This window comes from Botrytis sinoallii (genome assembly GCF_014898435.1).
Source record: "Botrytis sinoallii strain Bc 23 chromosome Unknown BSIN_011, whole genome shotgun sequence".
NCBI lineage: Eukaryota > Fungi > Ascomycota > Leotiomycetes > Helotiales > Sclerotiniaceae > Botrytis > Botrytis sinoallii.
The window spans coordinates 1,153,091-1,176,032 of record NW_024066038.1 but is presented as its reverse complement, the minus strand read 5'-3'; the positions used below and the strand labels follow the sequence as shown (position 1 = coordinate 1,176,032).

The window sequence follows — 22,942 nt, the reverse complement described above, 5'->3', positions numbered from 1 at the left end:
CAAGCTTATATCTTCAATCGTACTTGTGCTGTACTTATTAATCCATCAACTCTGTCATTTTGTCCATCGAATCTTGATCTCAAAAATTTGACCATATAATTCATCCGATATACAAAGACGAATTGCCTCAGATCCTATGACGATTCGCCCAGAATACTTTTGTTTTATTGTCTGCCATCATCAACTAAGAGAATCGCTTATCGTAGAATGATGAAGGGGTAAAATGTCCTATCACACTTGGTCACTGGCGCCGCAGACCGGAAACTGGATTGCGTAAGGCGATATCGTAACCTAGTGTGACATGTCGTCCGATCTTGTTGTTGCGAGAAGTTACAGAGGTTTTTGAGCGTAAACCAGTTTATGTGGATAGTACGAGTGTATTCTTCGATCTCGAGCCGCAACGCGAACTTGGGCACTATGCATACGTCAATTCTCTTGAACTCCAAATGACCTCGTCGAGTAAGTAATTTAACATACCAGAATAATTGAACCTCAGGTAAAGTCATCTATTCAGTCCATCAGTTTCATATTTCAAGTGACGAACATTTCCCTTTGTGAAGTTTCATGTAGTAGGACCGAACTCACCCCCATTACATTTGTGAGAAGTTGTATGGAAAATCCTTCCAATCCAACATCAAACTGTAGCAAATTCCACTTTCCTAGCTCTTGTAACTTCGGATCGGATGACCATTCTCCTAATGGCGTTTTATATGTCTTTTCATGAAGGTTAATGAACCCGGCTTGGGCTATTTTTGAGCTCATCTTCGGGCACAGATCTAATGATTGTCCGGTACGTTCTCCAGCCTCATTGAAAAGCTGTTCAAAACCGTCTGAAGTTAGTAATCGTATATTAACTTGGGAAAGAAATAATTTGGATGAAACTTCTTGATACCTACATACCTCAGAGAACTTATACAATGGACTATCTGGTGGTAAACTGTCGTCGTCGCAATGTATATATAATGATGGTTCTAGGTGCTGAATATATCCTCCTGGTTTCAAATGTCTAATATTGATTAGGACGACTGGAACTTTACATTCCTTTGGTATGTGTACGGGGCCTTACTTGAAAGCTTGTGCGTATAGTCTATCCCAATCAGCGACACTACCCAAAAGTGAACGAATGTGTATAAAATCAAAGTAATTTGGCGGGTAAGTCCATTCTTCTGTGCAGTCATCTATCTCGAACCTGGGGAGCTTTGATTAGCCGCTGTGAAAATATGGGTCATTGCGATTGTCAAATACTTTACCTGCAATTTGGAGGAACCACTGAGGGTGTTAAAGTCAGCACATGTATAACAAATGGCGACTTGGAACTTGAAAGGTATAGAGTCATGAAGTCATGGAATATGATGATTTTTGAAGGGCAGATGCTTCATGAGCCAAAAACTTGCCGAATTGATTGGGAAAAGATGAAAAGATAGAGCTACTTACTGTCCGGCTGGATTGGCGATAGGTCTGTCCCAAGAACCGACGCATTTGGAAAAAGGTCAGCAAAGTCAATTGCCCATATTCCTGTACCTGTTCCGAGATCTAAAACTCGCTGTCCACCCTATTAGTTCTTTCGTGAATTTTTCTTGAAGTCAATTGTATTTACCTCGACGTTGTCCGGTATTGGTGCCATATACAACGCGCCATCCAACATTGTTAGATATCGTCGATGGCTTGAAATTTGATTAACACACTTCTCTGTATGACTGCAAATATCGAGTTACCTAATGTCTATTTGCTCACTTTGTACTTCATCATTTGGTTGCCTATTTGGTATTAGATCTCAAAGTTTGTTGAAATTTGGAATCAAACAATCAAACAGATGGAGGCATCAACAAGTGAACACTTACCAATAAGCTCCTTCTCTATATGCCTGATATCTTCTACCATTTTCCATTCTAAAAGCCATAGCACTCGAATCTATCGAATAAGTATCTCCTGCTCTGACATCGACCATCGTTAACTGCTATTCGTTTGTGATCCTTCATAGTATTGACTTTGACAAGTTCGAACTTCTCCGGAACGTTGTAACTTACAAATCATCTTCGGAAGAAGAATAACTACGGGCGGTAAGGCTGACGTCCTGAAAATGAATCCGGTTTGTTAGTATGTCATACATATATGTGAATACCGACATCCCGGACGGTACTTGTGCCGAAGTGATCGTACCTCTTCTAGAGTCTCCGAATTTTCTAATGCCATTGTTCTCGTTGACGGCTACAATGTTCGCAAATAAAAAGTAGATATGATAGTTTGTGACAATGAATATGTCGTACTGTACTATGAAGAATTTGCAACACAGATTTGAGGAAGAGAAATTTGACATAAGACAAAGTGACAAATTCGACGAGAATGGGGAAAACGTCAAAATCCCAAGAGACGAATTCCCGGGTCGTGGGCCATGTCTTAAAATCTCACTGACCAGGGGATTGCTAATTTGGGCTCGGGTAGGGAATTTCTGTGGGAAGACTAAATTGTATGCAGCGAACCTGAAAATGAACTCTGATTGATGCGTTGGCATAGTTCAAGCCTCCTAGTATGTATATGAAATTACAAGGTATCATTCGATGGTCTCATGGTGAAATGGGGAGAAGCTAATCGATCGGCCAACATAAAGTTATTGAGGATTAGTTCTTTGGGAATCGGGATGAAGGGGTAGATACCAGAAGGGGGAAAATTTACTTTGAAGTTTGGGGTCGTTCACAGTTTTATCCCAGTCATTTCATGCATTGACCCATTAAAAGAGAACAAGCCGACCTTCCCGGTTTGCTGGGTCAGCCGTCTCCAAAGACTTGGGTTCATGATCCTTAATAATAAAGAAAGTATACATACCTAGGTAGGTATCTGCATCGTGTTTTGTCTGGGTGTAGATACTCATGCTTCCCTCTCTGTCCAAGATCGGAAGTATACCTACCTAGGTATGGATCTCCCACATCGATAGGAGACGATACTACTCTGTCCAGACTCCGGAGTAGAAGTACACATTACCCAGTACATACATCAAAAACTCTAACACATTCTGCATCTTTTTGCGAATAATACATGGTTCTCAAGGGCAAGACTCCACTGAAAGTGGCAGAAGAAGTAAAGATTTCCGATGAGAAATATAAGTTAATTTGTTTGATTGCGCACTTTGCAGTCGTTCAACCAAATGATTTGATAGCTCCAAATGCGCATCTGCCGCTGATAAATCATGCACCAAGCCCGAGAGAGGGGTAAGATAGGGAGATATTCATATCTCTTGCAACACCAGAGTTGTTCTTTGGAAAAACCCCTTCCCCCAACAAAACTATGTTATACCAAGCATGCAATATAATTCGATTACAACCTTAGTACCCGTCAACCGACCTACGGGAAATCTAAACTTTAACCATATTGTCGGAAATTGATGGGACTCGGATTTGCCGGGACTCTTCATCGTCTGAGACATTATTGGAGATAACCCTTTAGTTTGACATCGAGTCTTCAATGTTAGGAAAATTATCGACATCCACGTATACCTAGGTGGGTAATTTCTACGAACAACCTCAATTCTAGTCTCGACTTTGCTCCGAATAAAAATTCTGTTAAGTTGACGGGCAACTAGGTGGATGTATGCCCGCTTCCGCCCCTGCTTTATTTTTACGGCCGCGCGCGAGCCATTCATGCATACTATATGCATCGGATACTTAGGGTATATACCGCACCAAACTTTGGTAAACTTGTACTAAATGCAGACAAGTGCTGACAATTTCCAAATTCTTTCACTTCCAGAAGCATTCTAAAGCTCGCCTTTCAATGTACCTCTCCAATGGGATCTCAATCCAAATGGTCCGATATAGCATTCGGAAAACTGTTAATCTTCGATGGCCGATGATACACGTTAATCCAGGAAACACGACCAGCATAGACCTTTGCCTTTGGATACCAGTCGAGGTAGCGGGGGCTATTGATTAGGAGTGGGGGCCATTGGTCAAACTCGCATACCAACCTTACCATTCAAAATGTTCATTACGGCAGTCAAAATACTAAGCAGAAGGTGACGAGGGCTGGCCCTTCTCATTTTGAAGTGGTCTGTTATTTCAAATACCCAAGACTAGTTCATCAATGGTATCTGTATTATCTTCGTGTTATCATGAGTAACAATGATATTCGAGAGTCAGTGGATATGTCAAACAGCCACAGAGTATCGTTACACATCAGTTGCTACTAACTTTGTGAGATAATCTCACACTAGATATTTGCAGCTGTCTACTGTAATGAGTCGGGTTTGTGCTAAGAATTGTATAGGTCAACGGTGCCATGGGTCTGGTTGAAGCCCCGTCATATCACATATATTTATGTGGAGTGTATCCATACTCAATCTTCAAGCTTTTCAAGAGCGCCCCGTCCCGGTATGATCGTTCCACCCGGGTCTTCATGTTTGCACTATTAGTGCAGTCGCTATTTCTAATGTCTACCGATTTGATGCCCAAGAACGAGATCGGCCATCCCTTGGTGAAAGAACCTGAGCTGACATTACGTACTACGCATACAAACGCATACAATACTCATCTACACTCTCTGCTAACATATCATTCTCAAGCCTCCAACCAATTTACATCGTTGAATTAGAAAACAAGCGGAAAAAGTACTTCCAAAACTGAATATATTCGGGATTCATAGCAGCCAGTGAGTCTCGCTGGAACATGAACCCTCCCCGAAAGTTGGCAAAGAACAAGGGTCATCATGGTGAATTGTCTTATATCTACAAATCAACATTGTGACTCCACTTATCATGCACTCATTGCCATAGAGATTCAGAGGTCCGAAATTCATCCAATGTTCGAGACATGATACCTATGTCTTCCCTCCGACCTTGACTGAATGGACCTTACCGAACAAACTGCCTTGCCTCTTCGAAACAGTTGACTAGGAATTCGCGATAGACGATCTTTAGAATCTCGTATACTATCGAATAAAATGGAAGCAATCTCAATCCTTAATAACAAGGCGAAGGATTGTCTTGTAAAATAAGCATTTCTAGAAGTTGCAGCCTAGATGGGACGATTACGCACAAGTTCGCGCATCGCTCTTAGGAGATATTTCAAATCAAATCGCCGAATACCACTACTAGATACGCCTTGTTCATTCTATCTTTGTATTGCTAAGATTCCATTGTTTCAGAGCCACCTTCTGCAGCTAAGAACGCCAAGTAGCCTCTTTATTTTGACACAACCGAAGCCACTGCTGCGCAGGAACCAAGCTAACTAGAAAAGGCGGTTCGAATTCAGGACGGTTGGTCGAATGGATATAAAAAGATTCATTTAGGGTTTGTACCTATGACTGCGAGCGGTGAAAAACGCCGCAGCTTCTTGAGTGACAAATTCTGAGACATGAACTCAGCTCAAACGAAAGGAAGTTCAACAATTAAAGGAATTCACGATGAAACAAACCAGAGAGATTCACACGCCCGTTCTATCAGAGGAAACTAGCTTTCGGATGGGAATCCGTCACTACCTAGGTACGCAATGTCAGGAGTGTTTGGTCTTGAAAGTAGAGCTCTGAGTTTGTGATGGTCATGACGCATTGGACCCATCAGTTGGAAGCCCACTTAGACCAAGCAGGGAGAAGAAGAATATTCCTTCATCATGGTCAATTAAATTAACAAGAACAGATTGAATACGACAAATTCCCACAATGTTTCTGTTTATTACATGGATTTTGACACCAGGACACTCTTACTACAAGTGAAAGTCATCTTCGATTTGCGAAACTGCGGAAAGATAGGAAAGATAGGAAGTATAATATCATCTCGGTATATCCCTTTACTTGAATGACAGGATTTTCAAAGGTATTCAGTCACTATATGCGGCGGAGCTAGACTGGAAAAGCAGAAGAATGATCGCCGACGTTTCCTCCAATTGGGAATCTAAACATACCCTGCGACAGCCTCATTTTTTCTTCTTGAATATCCATAAACGATATATCTATGACCTGCGACCCTAGACTCTCAGGAATCAAGCAGTCATCTGTCGTCATCATTGAGAAATTTGATGCCAGGAAATAAGACCTAGCTTGGTTCAGTAGCATAACTTGTTTTGACATTTTATGCTACACCAAAGGCGGATACAGAGTTTATAAAGGCATTGGCTTTTGAGTCTACCATACTTGACTAGAAGAAAGAATCGGATAGCGGAAGACCCGAGTACCTTTCATTACAATCTTGGGAGGTGGATACGTTCGCACCAATCACATGGATCTTTGTTGAGCTGCAGCTAGTAGACGTGGTCGCATGATTCTCGCATCTACAGAAGTTCCCATGGAGAATTAGTTGGTAGTCTAAACTTCAGCTCGTGCGGGGAAGAAACACTGCTAACGTCATATGTTCTGTGGTAGTCCATGGATAGACAAGAAAAGTAATATCCAGGCCTACCCATAATCATTGTCAACTACAGGAATACAAACATAACTACTTTCTGAAAGTATGAGAATTAGATCACAAAGGTAAGGTCAATATACAATGGCAGAACAAAACCATAATGAAGAAGTATAGGGTCTGACTCATTTAATGCTGTTTGGAAGTAATCGCACATATCGATACTGGGGCGAGGAGAGTGATTGGTACACACAAGTCATGAGATATCAAGTGGCTCTCAATGGGCAATTGACTTATCCATCTCTTCATTTGGTGATGTAGTATCAAGATAAGGAACATTTCTACTTCTATTAAAACAAAATCTGCGGGTTCTTTGATAGGAATAATCCCAAGTCTCTCTATTCACACATTACTCTAACTACGATTCAAGCATTGGGATGGAAGTGCCACTTTCCAGGATTTCTACCATCCCGATGATCATCCAATATCTTATTGAATGCATCTACATCCAAACCACCTTCCAAAACTTTGAAGCCAAGCGGCTTGATTTTTCCAGAATTTATCCAGCCTGGCAATAGCTTGAAGAATTCCTTGGAGAATTCTGTATGTAAATGAGGTATCCCAAGTGTCTGAGCAATATCGTAGTTTCCGGAAGACGGCTTCACGCGTAACAACGTTATGACTTTACCTCTCTTCTTCTCAGATAGCAGAGAAATGGCAAATGAGTGCTCAAGGTTGACGGGATCATAAACGTAAACGATTTCATCGCCGACAGCCTCTTGGACACGTGCCTTGACCTCTGAGTCTGTACCATGACGATCGATAACATGGGTTGCTCCATAGGGTTTCAGTTCATCGGTGTTTGATTTTGACGCGACCACAACGATCTTTCCAAACCCAGTGATTTTTGCGAGTTGGACGGCGAATTTTCCACAGCTAGTTCCTCCCCCAAGAATCACAACGGCTTGAGATGAAGCATCGAAGGTCTTGTTCTCTGCCCACGGAGCTGGAAACCCAAAGGCTTTATCCGACCAAAATGATACAGCAGAAGCAAATAGATTTACTGGAAGTGTTGCTGCTTGATCATCGGTGATATTCGATGGTACCTTGGCAAAACATCCAACTTCCAAAAGAGCGTATTGTTGAGATGCTTGGGCATCGATCGCGAACCTAGGATATCCGAATACATGATCGCCGAGTTCGAAGCCAGAGACGTTGTCGCCTTTGGCAGTAATTACACCGGCAACATCATTACACAACGTCGCAGGAACGGGAAGTTGGAAGAGATTTCTGTCTTGAGCTTTTGAATCGTGGGGATTTACTAGGTTTTTTGTTAGCGCAGTTTTGGGGTCTAGGCTCAGAGGAAAGCTTACTTCCAGCAGATGTCGTCTTAATAAGAACCTCGTTTTCCTTGGGAGTAGGAATAGGTCTTGTGACTTTCACTACTGGCTTGCCAGTCTCTTGTACGATGATTGATTGTTGTGTTGATGCCATTGTTTCGGTTTAGATCCTTGTTATCTTCTTTGATTCTGTATCTTCCATGAGGGCTCACTATAGGATTATATATATGCGAAGCCTGAATGTCGTGCTCTCTGATCACAAATCAAGAAGGATCAATTGATTAGTGATCATGCTATCGGCGTTTAAGTAATGTAGGTAGTCAAATTGAATATGTTTCGTCAGCAACTATGAGCCAAGGGATAAGTCGGGTACCCCACTTTCTGGCCACCCCCCTTTTGGGCCACTTTTCACACCAAAAATGGAATTTTTAACTCTCTTATTTATGCATAGAATTTATTGAATATATATATATATATATAATTTAGATCTTTTTTAGCCTATTTTGAAAATTTCAGATTTTCAGGATTTTTCTATATTGAGATCTAGAGCTTCAAAATATTGATTTTTAAATTTATATGGGAATCGCATACAAATTTGAAACTTTTATAAAATCTTTAATAACTTTTTAATAAAAATCGCTAAAAATAAACTATAGAATTTAACCCTAAGTTTATAATACATTTATTTTGAAGGATTTAAAAAAATAAAGAATTTCCTATAAATAGATATTTAGAAGAGTATCCTCAAAATTGCAGGGATTATTTATACTATTCTAAACTTACTATATATTATATCTCTATATCTATTAATTTTTTTGAATTTTTTTTGAATTTCTATATAAATTCAAGCTCAAATCATTTAAAAAGATATATAGTTTTTTTTTAATAATTATTGTTAAAAAAATTATTAAAGATTTTATAAAATTTCTAAATTTGTATGTATTTATTTGTTACGGTGTGAGATTACATGATATATTGGTCCCCTCGGAGGGGATTGAATTGGGCGCTCGCGCTGAAGCGCAAATGAGCTAGGGTTTGATTAGGCTAGTTCGCTTAGTAAAATCCTGTATATCTTTAATTTGGAAGATCTTGTATTATAGCTTTTTGAGCTATATCTTAATTCTTAATTTGAATCTATTATTCAAATCAATATAATCTTGTTAGATTAGAGCAAAATTATTAGAATTCTATTTAATCCGTTTGTTTTATAATACTATATAGCTTCTATCTATTAAAATATTACTTTTATAATAACTATTCTGTACTTGTTTGACCGGTTTAGGAATTCCTCAGAATTTGATATTTCTATATCAAAGGACCCCTAGATTTGATATCAATATCTTTAATTAGTATTTATATATTATATTGAATTAAAGGAGACTAATAAATCACTTGAATATAAAATTTTCAAATCCCTAATTCATGAATATATTCAAACTACTCTATACAAACAGATTGTTATTCAAATACCTATCTACTTGATCGCCTTACTGAATCTATATCTATTATACCTATTCGTTTAGAAATCATATCTCCCAAAACTTCTGCTAATTTTATCCCCGAATCTATTATATCTGCTTTAATCATTTGATTGAATAAACGTATTCCCAATTCAAAAGAATTTAATAATATTCATTTCAATCTATATAAATTCGTTTAAATAGATATATAGAAAATTGAATATAAATAATAATAGATTCCCAATAACTTTTATTCACTTAATTTATATTACTAAAAAACTTATTAAAAAAGTATATAACTTATATTATTTAAGATCTCCCATAGGATTTCTTAGTTCACTAATTATATTACACTCCTCGAATATCTTGAAAATACTTTTAGGAATCCTAATTGAATATAAAATATATAAAATAAATTATATATATTAAAGCAAAAACATCTTGATTTTAATATCTTCTTTATAAAATTCCAAAGATTCGCTTTAAAAAAAAGAAATGCCTGATAATACTCTAACCCCGCTTTTATTTCAAGGAATTTCTTGTGAACTATAAGATATACTATTATATAACCCCACTCTAATTCATGAATTTTATTAATATATTAATTATCTATAATAATTTAATAATCAATTTTATTAATACTAATAATAAATTCATTATATTCATTCTATTATTTCTAAAACTTCATCCCAAAGAATAATTGCTACTCCACCTCTACAACTCGCTAACTCGAAGTTTACTCCTAAAAACCCAATGGATTTAAGCTTAGAAAAAAAGGAATATACTACTAAAAATCTGGATTTGTAATAAAAACACGGTAAATGCTATTGCTACAGCTCTATTAGCTATTTGATACGAGACTGCCCGTATTCCGATACCCGTCCTATTCAACTCTGAATTATTATTATTATAACTAACCCTACAAAAACCAGCCCTATACCGAACAATCCTCTGAGGGGCCAAATCCCTATTCATTCCCCACCTTGTTTTTCTCCCTGCTCGCCGATTAACTCAATCAATTCGGGAAAATGGGATATGTTTAATCTAAACTGTAATCAGGATAATTCTTTATATACCCTCCATTTATCTATTACTACTATTTATAGTCTTTCTTTGAAAGATAAACTAAATAATTATATGGATTTGATAATTCTATTTGTTATTTTGTTTTTAGAAAAAACATTCTTTTAATATATATTATAATCGATAGCGAATATAAAAGAATTGCCTTCATAAATCGAAATTGGATATCTTCCCAGAAAATATTAATATATTAATTATTTACAGCATTCGAAGTTATAGAATTTAATAAAAACATTTTGTTTGATAATCGAATTATCTTCTATATCCAAATAGGACTTAGAATTAATGATTATATCAAGAAAAAGATTGTTTTGTATATAACCAAGCTAGCTTATTATTTTATTATGCTGGGAATAGCTTGACTTAAGAAATATAACCCTTATATCGATTTCGCAACAAACTCGTTTCAATTCGATAGCTCGTTTTGCTATAAATTTTGTAACACTCCGTTCTATCTGTTTCACATAAAAGCTCTATCAGATATTCCTTCAAAAGCCTGATTTGTATATCTGTCTGCCTGCCCCAAAGGGTTAAAGAATAAGGATATAGCTATGATCTCTTTGAGAGCCTATTTGGCTTATGCTTATTGGAATATGAAATGTTCCAAATATCGATTAAACAAATTGATAATATCTAAATAAGAAGAAGAAGATATTCGATTCTAAAGATCTATTACCCGAATTCCGAAATTGAAAAGATATCTTTTCCCCAAAGAATATAGAAAAGCTATCCCCTTATTGATCATATAACTATGAGATCCAATTTTAAAAAGGAGCTGTTTTTTCTTTGGTATCTTGTACTCTATATCCCATTCTGAATTAAAAGTCTTAAAGAATAGCTAAAAGAGAATCTTAAATAAAAAGGATTTATTTAATCAAACTTTTCCCTCACCACTTTCTCTATCTATTTGTTAAGAAAACCAATGAAGGCCTCCGATTTTGTATAAATTATTATATTTGAACAACTTGTTGGTTAAAAATCGATATCCCTTATTATTAATAAAAAAATCTTTAAACAATTTGAAAGGAATGAAGTATTTTAATAAGATCGATATTATCTTTGCTTTTAATAATATAAAAATAAAAGAAGGACAGGAATATCTGACTATATTCTATATCTGATTCAGACTGTTCGAATTTTTAATTATACTGTTTGGGCTAATAGAGGTTTTTACAATTTTCTAGAGGTTTATTAATGATTCCCTATAGGGATAATCTGGATGTATTTTGTTACCACTTATTTGAATGACATTCTGATATATAGTCAAACTCGAAAGGAATATGTTTGCTATATTTAGAAGAATTCTACAAATACTAAGGAAAACTGATTTATTACTAAATTCGAAAAAGTACAAATTCCTGAAATCCAAAATCAAGTTTTTAGATTTATTGTAGAAAGTAATGGTATTTTGAATGGATTTTAAAGAAAATCCAAATAATTGTAGATTGAAAATTGCTTGTTAGTGTAATTGATGTTTAAGTATTTATTAAATTTTCGAATTTTTATTGATAATTTATTAAAGATTTTTTGAAGATTATTAATTCGATAATAAATCTAATTAGAAAGAATATTCTGTTTTTATAAAGCTTTATTTATCAAAAAATATTCAACCAATTGAAACAAGTATTTATTAAAACATTTATTCTGGTTTTCTTTAATTAGGAAAAGGAAGTGATTGTAGAAATCGATATCTTTGATTATATATCTATTGGAATATTTTTCTAATATAATAATAATGGAATATTTAAATCTATTATATTCTTTTTTAAAAAATACTTGGTAGTTAAATATAATTATAAGATTTATAATAAAGAATTATTAGTTATTATCTATTACTTTAAAGAATAGCATCCCGAATTGGAAGATACTACATTATTAATTCAAATAATCATTAATTATAGAAATCTGAAATACTTTATTATAATAAAATTATTGAATTGTTATTAAGTCTATTAATTCAAATTTTTATTTCGATTTAATTTTTAAATTATTTATCGTTTTGGAAAGCTAGATATCAAATTCGATATACTAACCAGAAAATCAAAAGATCTCCTTAAGAAAAGGAATAAATACCTTTTATATCAAAACTATATTATCCTGAAACAAAAGAATCTGAATCCTGATCTGTTTTTTATTATTATTATTCTAATCGAATTCAAAATTACTAAAAGAGTATGCTTTATTGTAATTATCTATAGTCAAAGAAACCCTAACTCTACTGATATTATCAACTACTTGGATTCTGATGATACTGTAATTTTGTTAGAAAATAATAAAGTTATAGAGTTTGCAATTCTATGTACCTATATTTATATCTAATCTTGTGATCTAATTAGAGAATCTAGAAAATCTTTTAAATCTTTTTATCGATCTGCTTATTCTATTCCACAAAGACTATCAAGCCGACTCTATACTCGAATCTATTCTGAAATCCTTATAAAAGAGATTCTCAAAATATCCGAAAATTATTCTTATTAAGTGTATCGAAAACAACAATCTGTTATATTATTAAGGAAAATTATATATTCCTGATTATAATCCCCTAAAAACCTATTTGCTTTATTTATATTACGAATTGTCTGTTACTAATTATTTATACTATATTCGAATCTTTTGAATTATTATTCTGAAATTATTATTGGCCTGGATATTATAATTATATTATATAGTAGATCTGTAATTATTATAATTACTATCACACTATCCCGAATTGCAAAAGCCAAAAGGGAATTCTCTATTCGCTCCTAATTCTGTAAAAAGCTTGGTAAGATATTTTCAATAGATTTTATTATATATCTATTTAAAAGTACTGGTTTGATATTATTATAATAATAATCGATTGATTTACGAAATGTAACAATTTCGTGTTTTGTGTATGGGTATCTATAATTCCAAAAAGGTTATTTGTTTATTCTAAAAGAATATCTAAAAGCTTTATAATTTATTTTAATTATTATATCTAATTATAAAGCTCAATTTCGTTTCTGAATTCTGGAAATATATCTATAAGCATTTAGATATAGTCACTAAGTTTCAATTGTTTATTATTTTGAAACTAATGGATAAACTGAGAGGGCTAATGTAATACTAAAACAATACCTCCAATGTATATAGTCTATCTATAAAACGATTGGGTAGAATAACTTCTATTTTGCCGAATTCTTTATCAATAATATTTAGTTTGAAAGTATCCAAATGATCTTGTTTTTCTTGAATTACAGATTCCATTTCTATCTAAGCTTTAAGTTTATATTATTCCAAAATAATTGTTTTATTATATAAATGCAAAAGAATTTGTTATTAAAATAAAAGCTATTTCCTCATATCTACAAATCAAACTAATTATTAATCAAGTTCGATACTTGAAGAATACCGATACCCGCTGTTCCCCTATTTATAGATATCTGCCTAGTAACCTGATCTGGTTGAATATCAGAAATATCAAGATTCTGTATTCACAAAAAAAACTTGATTAGAAAAATCTTAGGTTCTTTAAAATCCTGAATTTGATAACTCTTATATCTATAAACTAGAACTCCCAGCCTCAATAAGATTCATTCTGTTTTCTATATCAATCTATTATATCCTATACACGATAATTTTATTCCTGGATAATATAATCTGCCACCATCCCTTATAGAAGTAAACAACCTCAAGCATTTTGAGGTTACCAAAATCCTAAACTTCCACTGGAAAAGAAGAGGTCATAAAGAACTTCATTTTGAAATATACTATCCATTAAATCAGCTATAATATATCAACCGAGAAATCTACAAGCTATTTGAAAGATATACAAAAACTGATTTACAATTTCTATCAAAGATATTCTAATAAATTAGAATTCGTTTAATCAAATACTATCTATTTCCAAATAATCAAATTATAATATCTTTGTTTTAATAAAGTTTAGTTTTTAGAAAAGAGATAATGTTATAATATAAGATTATATGACATATTGGTTCTTTTGGAGGAAATCAAATTGAATGCTTGTGTTGGAGTGCAAATGAGCTAGGGCCTGATCGGGCTAGTTCGCTTAACAAAATCCTATATATCTTTAACTTGGAAGATTCTGTATTATAGCTTTTTGAGCTATATCTTAATCCTCAATCTGAATCTATTATTCGAATCAGTATAATCTTGCCAGATTAGAGCAAAGTTATTAGAACCCTATCCAGCCCGCCTGCCCTGTGATATTATTATACAAATTAAAAAATCGATATTTTAAAACTCTAAATCTCAATACAAAAAAATCCTAAAAATCTAAAAATTTTAAAATAAGTTCAAAACAATCTAAATTATATATATATAAATTTTCAATAAATTCTATATATAAATAAGAAAATTAGAAATTCTATTTTTGAGATTTTTGGTAATAAAGAGTGGCCCAAAACAGGGGTGACCAGAAAGTAGGGTACCCGACTTATCAAGTTGACAGTACGATGGAAACTTACAGATTTGTTATAGTAAGATCTCTTTATAAGGATATATTTTTTAGTCCTCAAAGTTTTAGGGCCTACAAAGAGTCTATATTCTTAAAACTCTTTTATTAGAATATCCTTATATTTTTCTATCCTGGGATCATATGTATATCCTCATTAAACTAATAAAATCAATAGTATCTAACATATTTTTTTTTATTTTTTTTTTATATTAATTAACGTCTGTTTTGGACCTCCCTAAGGGTATTTAGACGTGCTAAGATAAGGAACTATTTGAGCGGCGTGATCGTCGCGACCGAATTTAGCAATTTAACTTCAATGCCAGGGGCTATTCGCTCCTCTGCGGATAGTATCTAACATAATACAATAGACTTTCATTATTTCAATAAATTATAATAAAAGTTACAAAATTATCACAGAATATAATCTAATCAGGACTAATTGAAAGTAAATCACTATTAAGTCAGGATTTATCGGATACCTCTCTACACCCTTAAAAACAACTAAAAAAAACGATATCCTTATAAAGCGATTTTATCACACAATCGTGAAACTCAAAATCTGTCAACAACGATGATTTATCAGCAAATCTGACAAATGCGGGGATAGGTTTGACCGCTGGCAACCCGCCAAGACGGGAAAGTGGGCTTCACAACCTCATCTCAAGTTTAGTAATTAAATCTCGGGGTTTTGATGCTCTCATGCCCCTTCATCTTCTATGTCCTATATCCTATCTCCTGCTTACGTAACTCCTTTGGTCTTTGTTTTCGTGCTTTACTGGACGTATATTAAGCTGTTATTTAAACCTAAAACTCTACTTTTACTTGAATGCCTAATTTCAAGATACTGATAACTTATTGACTTCTTGATAGTCTCAATATGCGGTCCAGTAGAGGGAGAATTGGGTAGGTACTACCTATCGAAGCTAACATCTAATCCATCTCGAACGCTTGAACACATTGTCAAATGAGGGATGGGGCTAGATTCCAGGTTGTCTAAGATTGAAAGCTGGAATACATCAAGCAACTGAATATATTTGAATAACTGATTAGACTGAAGGGCTGACAACACCAAACTTCTAGCATGACATACTTATAATCTTCTAGACACAGTCAATAGAACACTGGTATAGAATGACCTTCTATTGAACACTCACAAATATGAAAGACGCAATGGTTCATGAATACTTTGGTGTGCGTATATGAATCATTAGGCTAGTATCAAGAATCCATAGAATAAACAATGTGACAAAATGCAAATTATGCGCAAATATCCTTCATACCAAGCTCAAATTCTCAATCTTGTTGTCCTTCAAACATTTCCTTCACCCCTTCGTACCTATTAAGCAAGCTTCCATCAGGATGACAATTAACGTGTAAAATGAGAATCTCATTTCCAGCTTATTATAAGCAACTTCTATCGGTCTCTGAGCCCAGAAATATGAGTCCGGCATCGAATTTTGCAAATTTTTCGGAGGCGAAACTATGACCTTTTCCATCTGCTCCCCAACATAGATACTGCCCGAGCCCGAAACCCAAGTGATATAAGCCAGGTTGACGTCGACTTTTTTCCAAAAGTTCGGATTGCGCTCCACTTCCTGGTAATATAATGATTTCGTTTGTTGGGCATCACGGATACTTGTTCGAAGATCCCGAGCCAGATCCTTCACCTTCAATCGCTGCCTGACCTTCAAAGAATTATGAGCATATAACCCTGTTGTACGGGTGTACTCATCTTGAAAAGAAAGTTGACAGCCATATGTGACTCCATCAACAAATTCCGCATTGATTGGTAAAATATGTGGAACTGGTTGTTGGTCTGAACCCCAGTGAACGTTCTCCATTGATTCTTGATGGAGGATGAAATCAAGATGCTTTAGACACGGGCATCTAGTTTCGAGTAGTTCCCATATAATTCTTTTTCCTCCGTAATATCGTTTCGCTCTTGGCCTGGAGAGGGCGTGCTGCACAGCAATGCTCTGAATTAAAGACAGATCCAAAGTAGTATGATTCCAACTCCAAAGCAAACCCGTTACCTTGCGAAAGTTTTCTATCATCAATGTACTCTGACGAAAGTTCATGTATCCTTTGCGGTCAACCCGAATCTCACAATCCGCAGTCTTCCTGCTACGAGGTCTTACAATCCGTAAATTGAGATCACATCTCTGGACTGGAACGCTCATGTTCATCTCGGAATAGTTTCTCAAAAGAGCCAAGTGTGATTCTTGACAGGCATAGAGTAAAGCTATCGGAACTTTTGAAGCAATGGGACCATGTTGTCGTACATGACAGGATAATCTTACCAGATGATTTGGGTCACCTCTGGTAGGCCTGCGATATCTTCGGTTGACAGTAAGTTTTGACACCTCGAGGATCGCAGCGTAAAGCACAGTCCCAAATCATGTATCGAAGTTCAATAGGAAGTTTAGGGAATAGGGTGAACGAATCTAAAATTGGAACGATAGCGCAAGAATCCGTGGGCCAGGATATTTGAATACCAGTTGTTGGAAGATCGTGATAAAACTTAATCTCAGAGATTTGCCATGTTTCTGAACCTGTTAGTAAACGATGATTATCTTTGTGTGTAACTCACTTGGACAGTATATAAGTCGATTTCCAAGCAAAATCTGCTTCTCTTGGACGTCGTCTTTTGGCTTGAACTTGAAACCAGGCTGATCATTTTTTACTTCGTCCCGCCATCCTATTCTTAATGGTGCAGACTTTTGCTTTACAAAAACATATCTTGATCGATCTGGAATTCTGGAAATACCTCCTGTAGGATACTGGGCATATTCCTCTACAGTCGAAGTAGGTGTCACGAACAGACCATTCAATCCATGCCAATTGAAGAATTCATCGTCAAAGGAAGGTTGATCCATGGCGTTGAGCACTTTCGGTCTCTGCTTCAAGGTCTCCGATAGTTTTCCACGATTCGAAATTCGTTGGCTGAAAGTTGTTGACCTTTAAAAATTGAGGAAGAATATGAGAACGAGATTCCTCAGAACGTGCAGAAACTTGCTGTGGCAGTACCAGATAGATGAGTGAGTACTGTTACCCTCACGGCCCCCGATCCTACAGCTCAAATGTACAGTTGGTAGCTGAAGAGGTATTTCGTCCATGATTCAAAGTTTCAGATGCCCTATATGCTTACGGCCCACGTTCCTCTTATGATTTCACCTATTGCGGTATTCATACAGTCTTGCGGTCACTGTATCAGACGATAGAAAGCTTGCGTTGATATATTTCAAAATTCACTAGTTAGCTTAGTAAGCCAGAACGCCTATAAGAGTTCTCTCTTCCATTGATTCAAGACGGTGATGACCGTATAGTATGCACATTGTACTACTCATATACGTTCAATAGTTTATACCTATAGGAGATCTGGGACTAGAATCTTGAAACAATACAGTCAAGGTCAAATTACTGACTCTAATACCCTGGAGACATGGAAGTTTCTAGCTAATACTTGCGACGACATGCCGTACTTATCATTCTCCTAGAATTCTTTTCCAAATCTATGTAAATTACTTGCAGCGTTTATATGGCAGAGGTGAATATCGTTGAACCGAAAATCTTTCAGTATTCCTGCCGCATTGTAGATATCGATAAAGCTGACGGTATGCCCAAAATTGCCAAATGGATTGACCAGGGGCTTTGGAAAAATAGCGCCGTTGAAAGAATCTGTGGTTGATATCTTAGCAAGAAATCACATTGGAGTTGCTCGCAATTTAGCATGTCATGTCTTTGAGACGTTCTGACTGTTTCATCCTCAAATAAAATACGAAATCCAACAGGATCATTCACTCCCCTCAGATTCACGGTATAGGTACACAAGTAACCTTCAACTCGAAAACAAACAACATAGTGCAGTGGTCAAGCCATCGACTTCTACTTTCCATCAGATCTCAAAAAGCTTCATTGTAACTAACATGTTATATAGAGTTTTCGAAATCGCAAGTGTTCGCCGGCCTATGGTTCGTGGAGTACCCACGAAACCTAAGGTAGACCATGTGACCCTCACTAATGATATGGCTCGGCATAGTGTACAAAATGGTTACTGGGGCATCTTGAATGAGATTAGATGATGTGGAAATCGAAAGTGGGCCCGCTGGAGATAGTAAATTGTTGTTTCATTTGTGTTGATGGTTTGAGCACTCACTATATTTTTTGTGCTTTTTTGGAGCGCTCAAAAATTGTTAGGATGGTGTTTTTCAGAATCGCATTTTCATTGCAGTTCCCTCTGATCATATGTACTTTCCACCTTTTTTCAATTCGTCAACACTTCCCTCAAGCCCGAACGCAACGTGCCGAGGAGAATCATCAGAACCTCTCTTCTCGGGACCATGTTGTGATACCAACGGTCCAACCTTAACTTTGTGTTTTTGATACTTTTAGGCAATGGATCAGATCCCAAAGACTTCTCTCTTGCCAAGATGTCCAAGTCTGCATTCCTTGTTATAAGCATGATGGCGGAGAAGGAGTTTGAATGTGAAACGCCATTAACATGCATTGAGTAAAAACCAATTGCACCACAAAGGCTTGCCAGGAAAAACCCGATACTATAGGAAAGAACGAGGTAGAGCGGATGATAGACGTAGACGTTCCTAGTGTCTGAAGTGGTGACATTTGCATATTCCGTGCTGCTGCTAGTGAGATCAGGAGAACCAAGATAACCTATGGTGATATTGATGGAAAGATCCTCGATTGCTCTCATGAAGGTTCGATTGCGACACTGCCATGGCTCGATTTTAAAAATCTCCTCAATGGGCCTTGGAGAAAGGGAATCTGGAGGTAATAGGGACTCGAATGGTGAAGCCTGTATGTCGTCGCATGCGGTAAATAGACGGAGGAGAGGATTGTCGATCAAATAAGGGACCCAAACCGCGCGATCGATGCCCGACACTCTCCTCTGTAACGAGATATTTCCTGACAACACTCTCGCGAAATTATCAAATTGATAATAATCCACCAAACAGCTGGGTGATCCATCACACAAAGGTATTTCATTCACGTAATGGGTGCTGTGTTGCGTAATTTCTTGGTCGCCATAGGCAGAAGCGATTATAACAGCAATAGAGGCATTCATGACTGTACCCTGTGGTGGCAAAGTTAATACCTATATACGAATAAAATATTAGTATAAATTCCTATATAAATATTTAATATATATATTATTGAATTGAAACCTTTTTATCCCTAACAAATTATATACTTCATCATCAATAAATATAATCGGCTCAAATTGGGATCCGTTTATTATTGAATTTTTTTTTAAAAAAAAAAAGAATTTAGAAAAACCTTTAGAGTTTTTAAATGTTGAATATTAAAGTTATAGAAAAAAATGAACGGAAGGATATATATACAGAAACTAAGAGAAAATCAAAGAGGCATATAGAAGTTAAGCAAGACCCTAAACTCCGATTCGGGTATGCAGACGACATCTGTCTATACCGATTATCGGCAAGCGTTCAACAAAACATTACAATGTTAGCAAGAAATATGAAAAGCATATTCTATTAAGAAACTAGGAATAAAATAATCTTTGTATTTGAAAAGATAAAGATGATCTATATAATATAATACAAGCATTCCATTAATCCGGTATGCGAAATAAACCGCGATTACACCATCTCTCCAATCACACCAGGATCGGCTTTACAATAGCTAAGCGTATGATTTGATTGCAAGCTTACATTCAAACAGTATATCAAAACGCAAGCAACCAAAGGCCGGAAATTGGCTCATCACATTCAAAGGCTAGCCCGGATTACAAACAGACCCCCAGCAGCATCCTTACAGAAAGTAGTGATCACTTGTTTATACCTAGTCCTATTCTATAGGGTAGAGGTATGGTATATAGGACAAACAAAAATCACTGGATAGCACTAAGACGGGATATTAGTAATAGTAAGCATCCAATTAGGAGAAGCGATTCTAGCTATTAATAAGATTCTACAATAGTAATTAGAGAAGTCCTTTTAGTTTAATGAATAATCCCGAATATAGTGATAATGAGGGATAGTGCTCTCCTATTAGTAGAAGTGGTACTAGAACAAATAAAATGGAGAACAGCTTTTTGTGTTTAAACTATTGATTCAAAATACTCTTTTTATTATTGAGGGATAAAAGCCACCTATTCCTTTAATAACAGGGAAGATCAATTGCAGTTAATTAGATAAAGATCCAGGTGATCAGTTAGTGTCTTTCCCAAATCAAGGAAACAATTTTAAATAGAATCTTATTATATATTAGGATATCGAACAGATCCTATTAAAGGTTTTATGAAAAGTAATAGCAACAGTAGTTTCAGGAATAGTAGAATAAGTGCATATATAATCAAATCACTATATTTTCTAATGATGAAACAAAACCGATAAGAATAATAGACAAATAGAATATGGATATATTGTATATAAAGAACAAACAATAGTATGCAAAGGAAACAATAAATTACATTACAATTCTTATATATTCAATATAAAAGCAATCGGGGCATAACTAAAGCCTTCAAGCAGTAATCAGAAATATTATTGGTATAAAACAAATGGAAATCTGTATATATATTGATAGTATATTAGTGATATAAGGAATAAAAGATATAGCTTTTATTATATTACAATGGGCTTTCTTAAATATTACGAATTGATGTAAATATATTTAATCTAAATCAAATAATCATTAGGTCATATAGGGATTAAAGAGAATAAGTGTATGGATGTATTTGCTGATAAAGGGATAAGAAAATCAATCTTAGGGTATACGAATCGACCTATAGCGAGTAGTATCCGTTTTATAGCAAAAAACTGCTATGGAATTAGTAGTACAGATATGATGGATTAAACAGAAACCAACACTCTTCAAACAATACCAGAAATGGAATCCAAGGAGTATAAACAAATACCCTAATGAATTAGAATTCTTACAAACTATTCTCTACTGTATACTAAACAATCCACTTAGTATATAGCGATTTCGAAAACTATCACCAACGATTTAAATACAAGGAAGTAATAATCCATTGCTTATGTAGTGTATACAAATCCCCCAAGCATATTGTATACTACCACAAAGTCCTTGTAATCTATAAAACCTAGCTCTCAGATATCAAACTCAAATATCCATTCTGTAATTAGATGGTTCAAAAACGATTATTGAAATAGTTAATGTATATATCAGTCAAGTTGCTGAATTTATTATTATAACAGATTTTTATAGGAGTATATATTCTAGAACACTATCAGAAGAATAGGAAGAGGAAATGGAACTGGATTAACTAATCCGGGTGAATACAAATATAAAATAGAAGGCAATTGATATAGTAAGGTTATAAAGAATAAAATCAATATATGCAATACACTATACTATACTAGAATATATACAAAAACTATCCTTATAGGATAAAGCAGCTTTCAATTAAAATATTATATAAAAGATCGGAAAGCGTATACAGAGGTGTTCAGAGGATTGGAGACAAAAGTGTAAGCGTGCTAGCTATCGCTTGGGAGGCTATTGAAGGTATTGAGACCCCACTTTTAGGAGAGGGGGATCATATAAATTAGAGATTATCCCGCAGTTAGCCCAATCGTAATGCCCCCTGGGAGGTTCGCCTATACGGCCCGGTTGAAAATTACTAATAATAATAATAATAATAATATAGAAGTTAAGAGGAGTGATATTACGGGAGCTGCCTCTAGGGTCACATGGAAGTGGCTAGAGATCTCTTGAGGTGGTTTAGACTAAACTTCAAATAGGAATTCAATAAGATTGTAACTGATTACAATTCTCATAATTATAGTAATAAAACTAATGATTATTTTTGAATATAAAGCTTTATATTATAAATAAAACTCATTTCCTTATATAGATCTTCATCTTATTTGGATAGCTAGAACAATCAGTCGCTTTGGAAGTTGTTGTTTTTGAACTGTCCATTATAGAACACTAATCTCATAACTCTTGGTATCCTAGCTTATTCTTTTGTTTTAAAACTAATCCTTTAGAATATTATTAATTCTAGTAAAGTCTTCTTACTTATTATATTCTATCTTTCCTAAAACCTACTATTCTGAAAACTATATTCTAAAGTTTCTAGAATATTTTATGACTAATACTATATACATATCTGAGGCTTTTCTTGGGTGCTTAGTATCCCTTGGTATACTGCAGCTGAATCACTAAGGCCTATAATATCATTATAGCCTATAAGTTGGTAATTCTATAGTCTATTATTAATCCATTGTAATACTATTCTTTTCTTAATCTAATACTTATTCCAAGTATTTATATTAGTATG

At 35.0% G+C, this 22,942-nt stretch overlaps 4 protein-coding genes across 4 annotated transcripts; all 4 read right to left on the bottom strand.

The window, feature by feature from the left end:
• Nucleotides 1-330: 330 nt before the first annotated feature.
• Nucleotides 331-2,193, bottom strand: EAF02_006970 (uncharacterized protein; the record flags this gene model as incomplete). The annotated part of the gene is made up of 12 exons (XM_038903018.1): nt 331-415; nt 478-506; nt 586-816; nt 901-1,006; nt 1,067-1,189; nt 1,251-1,269; nt 1,435-1,543; nt 1,598-1,664; nt 1,716-1,757; nt 1,842-1,934; nt 2,028-2,074; nt 2,161-2,193. The coding sequence occupies 12 exons, from the start codon at nt 2,191-2,193 to the stop codon at nt 331-333; spliced, it is 984 nt and encodes a 327-aa protein (XP_038757339.1).
• A 4,560-nt stretch (nt 2,194-6,753) lies between these two features.
• EAF02_006969 (uncharacterized protein) lies at nt 6,754-7,822 on the bottom strand (the record flags this gene model as incomplete). Its single annotated transcript, XM_038903017.1, has 2 exons — nt 6,754-7,649; nt 7,702-7,822. The coding sequence occupies 2 exons, from the start codon at nt 7,820-7,822 to the stop codon at nt 6,754-6,756; spliced, it is 1,017 nt and encodes a 338-aa protein (XP_038757338.1).
• Nucleotides 7,823-15,974: 8,152 nt separating this feature from the next.
• Nucleotides 15,975-17,528, bottom strand: EAF02_006968 (uncharacterized protein; the record flags this gene model as incomplete). Its single annotated transcript, XM_038903016.1, has 3 exons — nt 15,975-16,947; nt 16,970-17,198; nt 17,243-17,528. 3 exons carry the CDS (start codon nt 17,526-17,528, stop codon nt 15,975-15,977), a joined length of 1,488 nt encoding a protein of 495 aa, XP_038757337.1.
• Nucleotides 17,529-18,916: 1,388 nt separating this feature from the next.
• Nucleotides 18,917-19,735, bottom strand: EAF02_006967 (uncharacterized protein; the record flags this gene model as incomplete). The annotated part of the gene is made up of 1 exon (XM_038903015.1): nt 18,917-19,735. The coding sequence occupies one exon, from the start codon at nt 19,733-19,735 to the stop codon at nt 18,917-18,919; it is 819 nt and encodes a 272-aa protein (XP_038757336.1).
• Between the last annotated feature and the right edge of the window lie 3,207 nt (nt 19,736-22,942).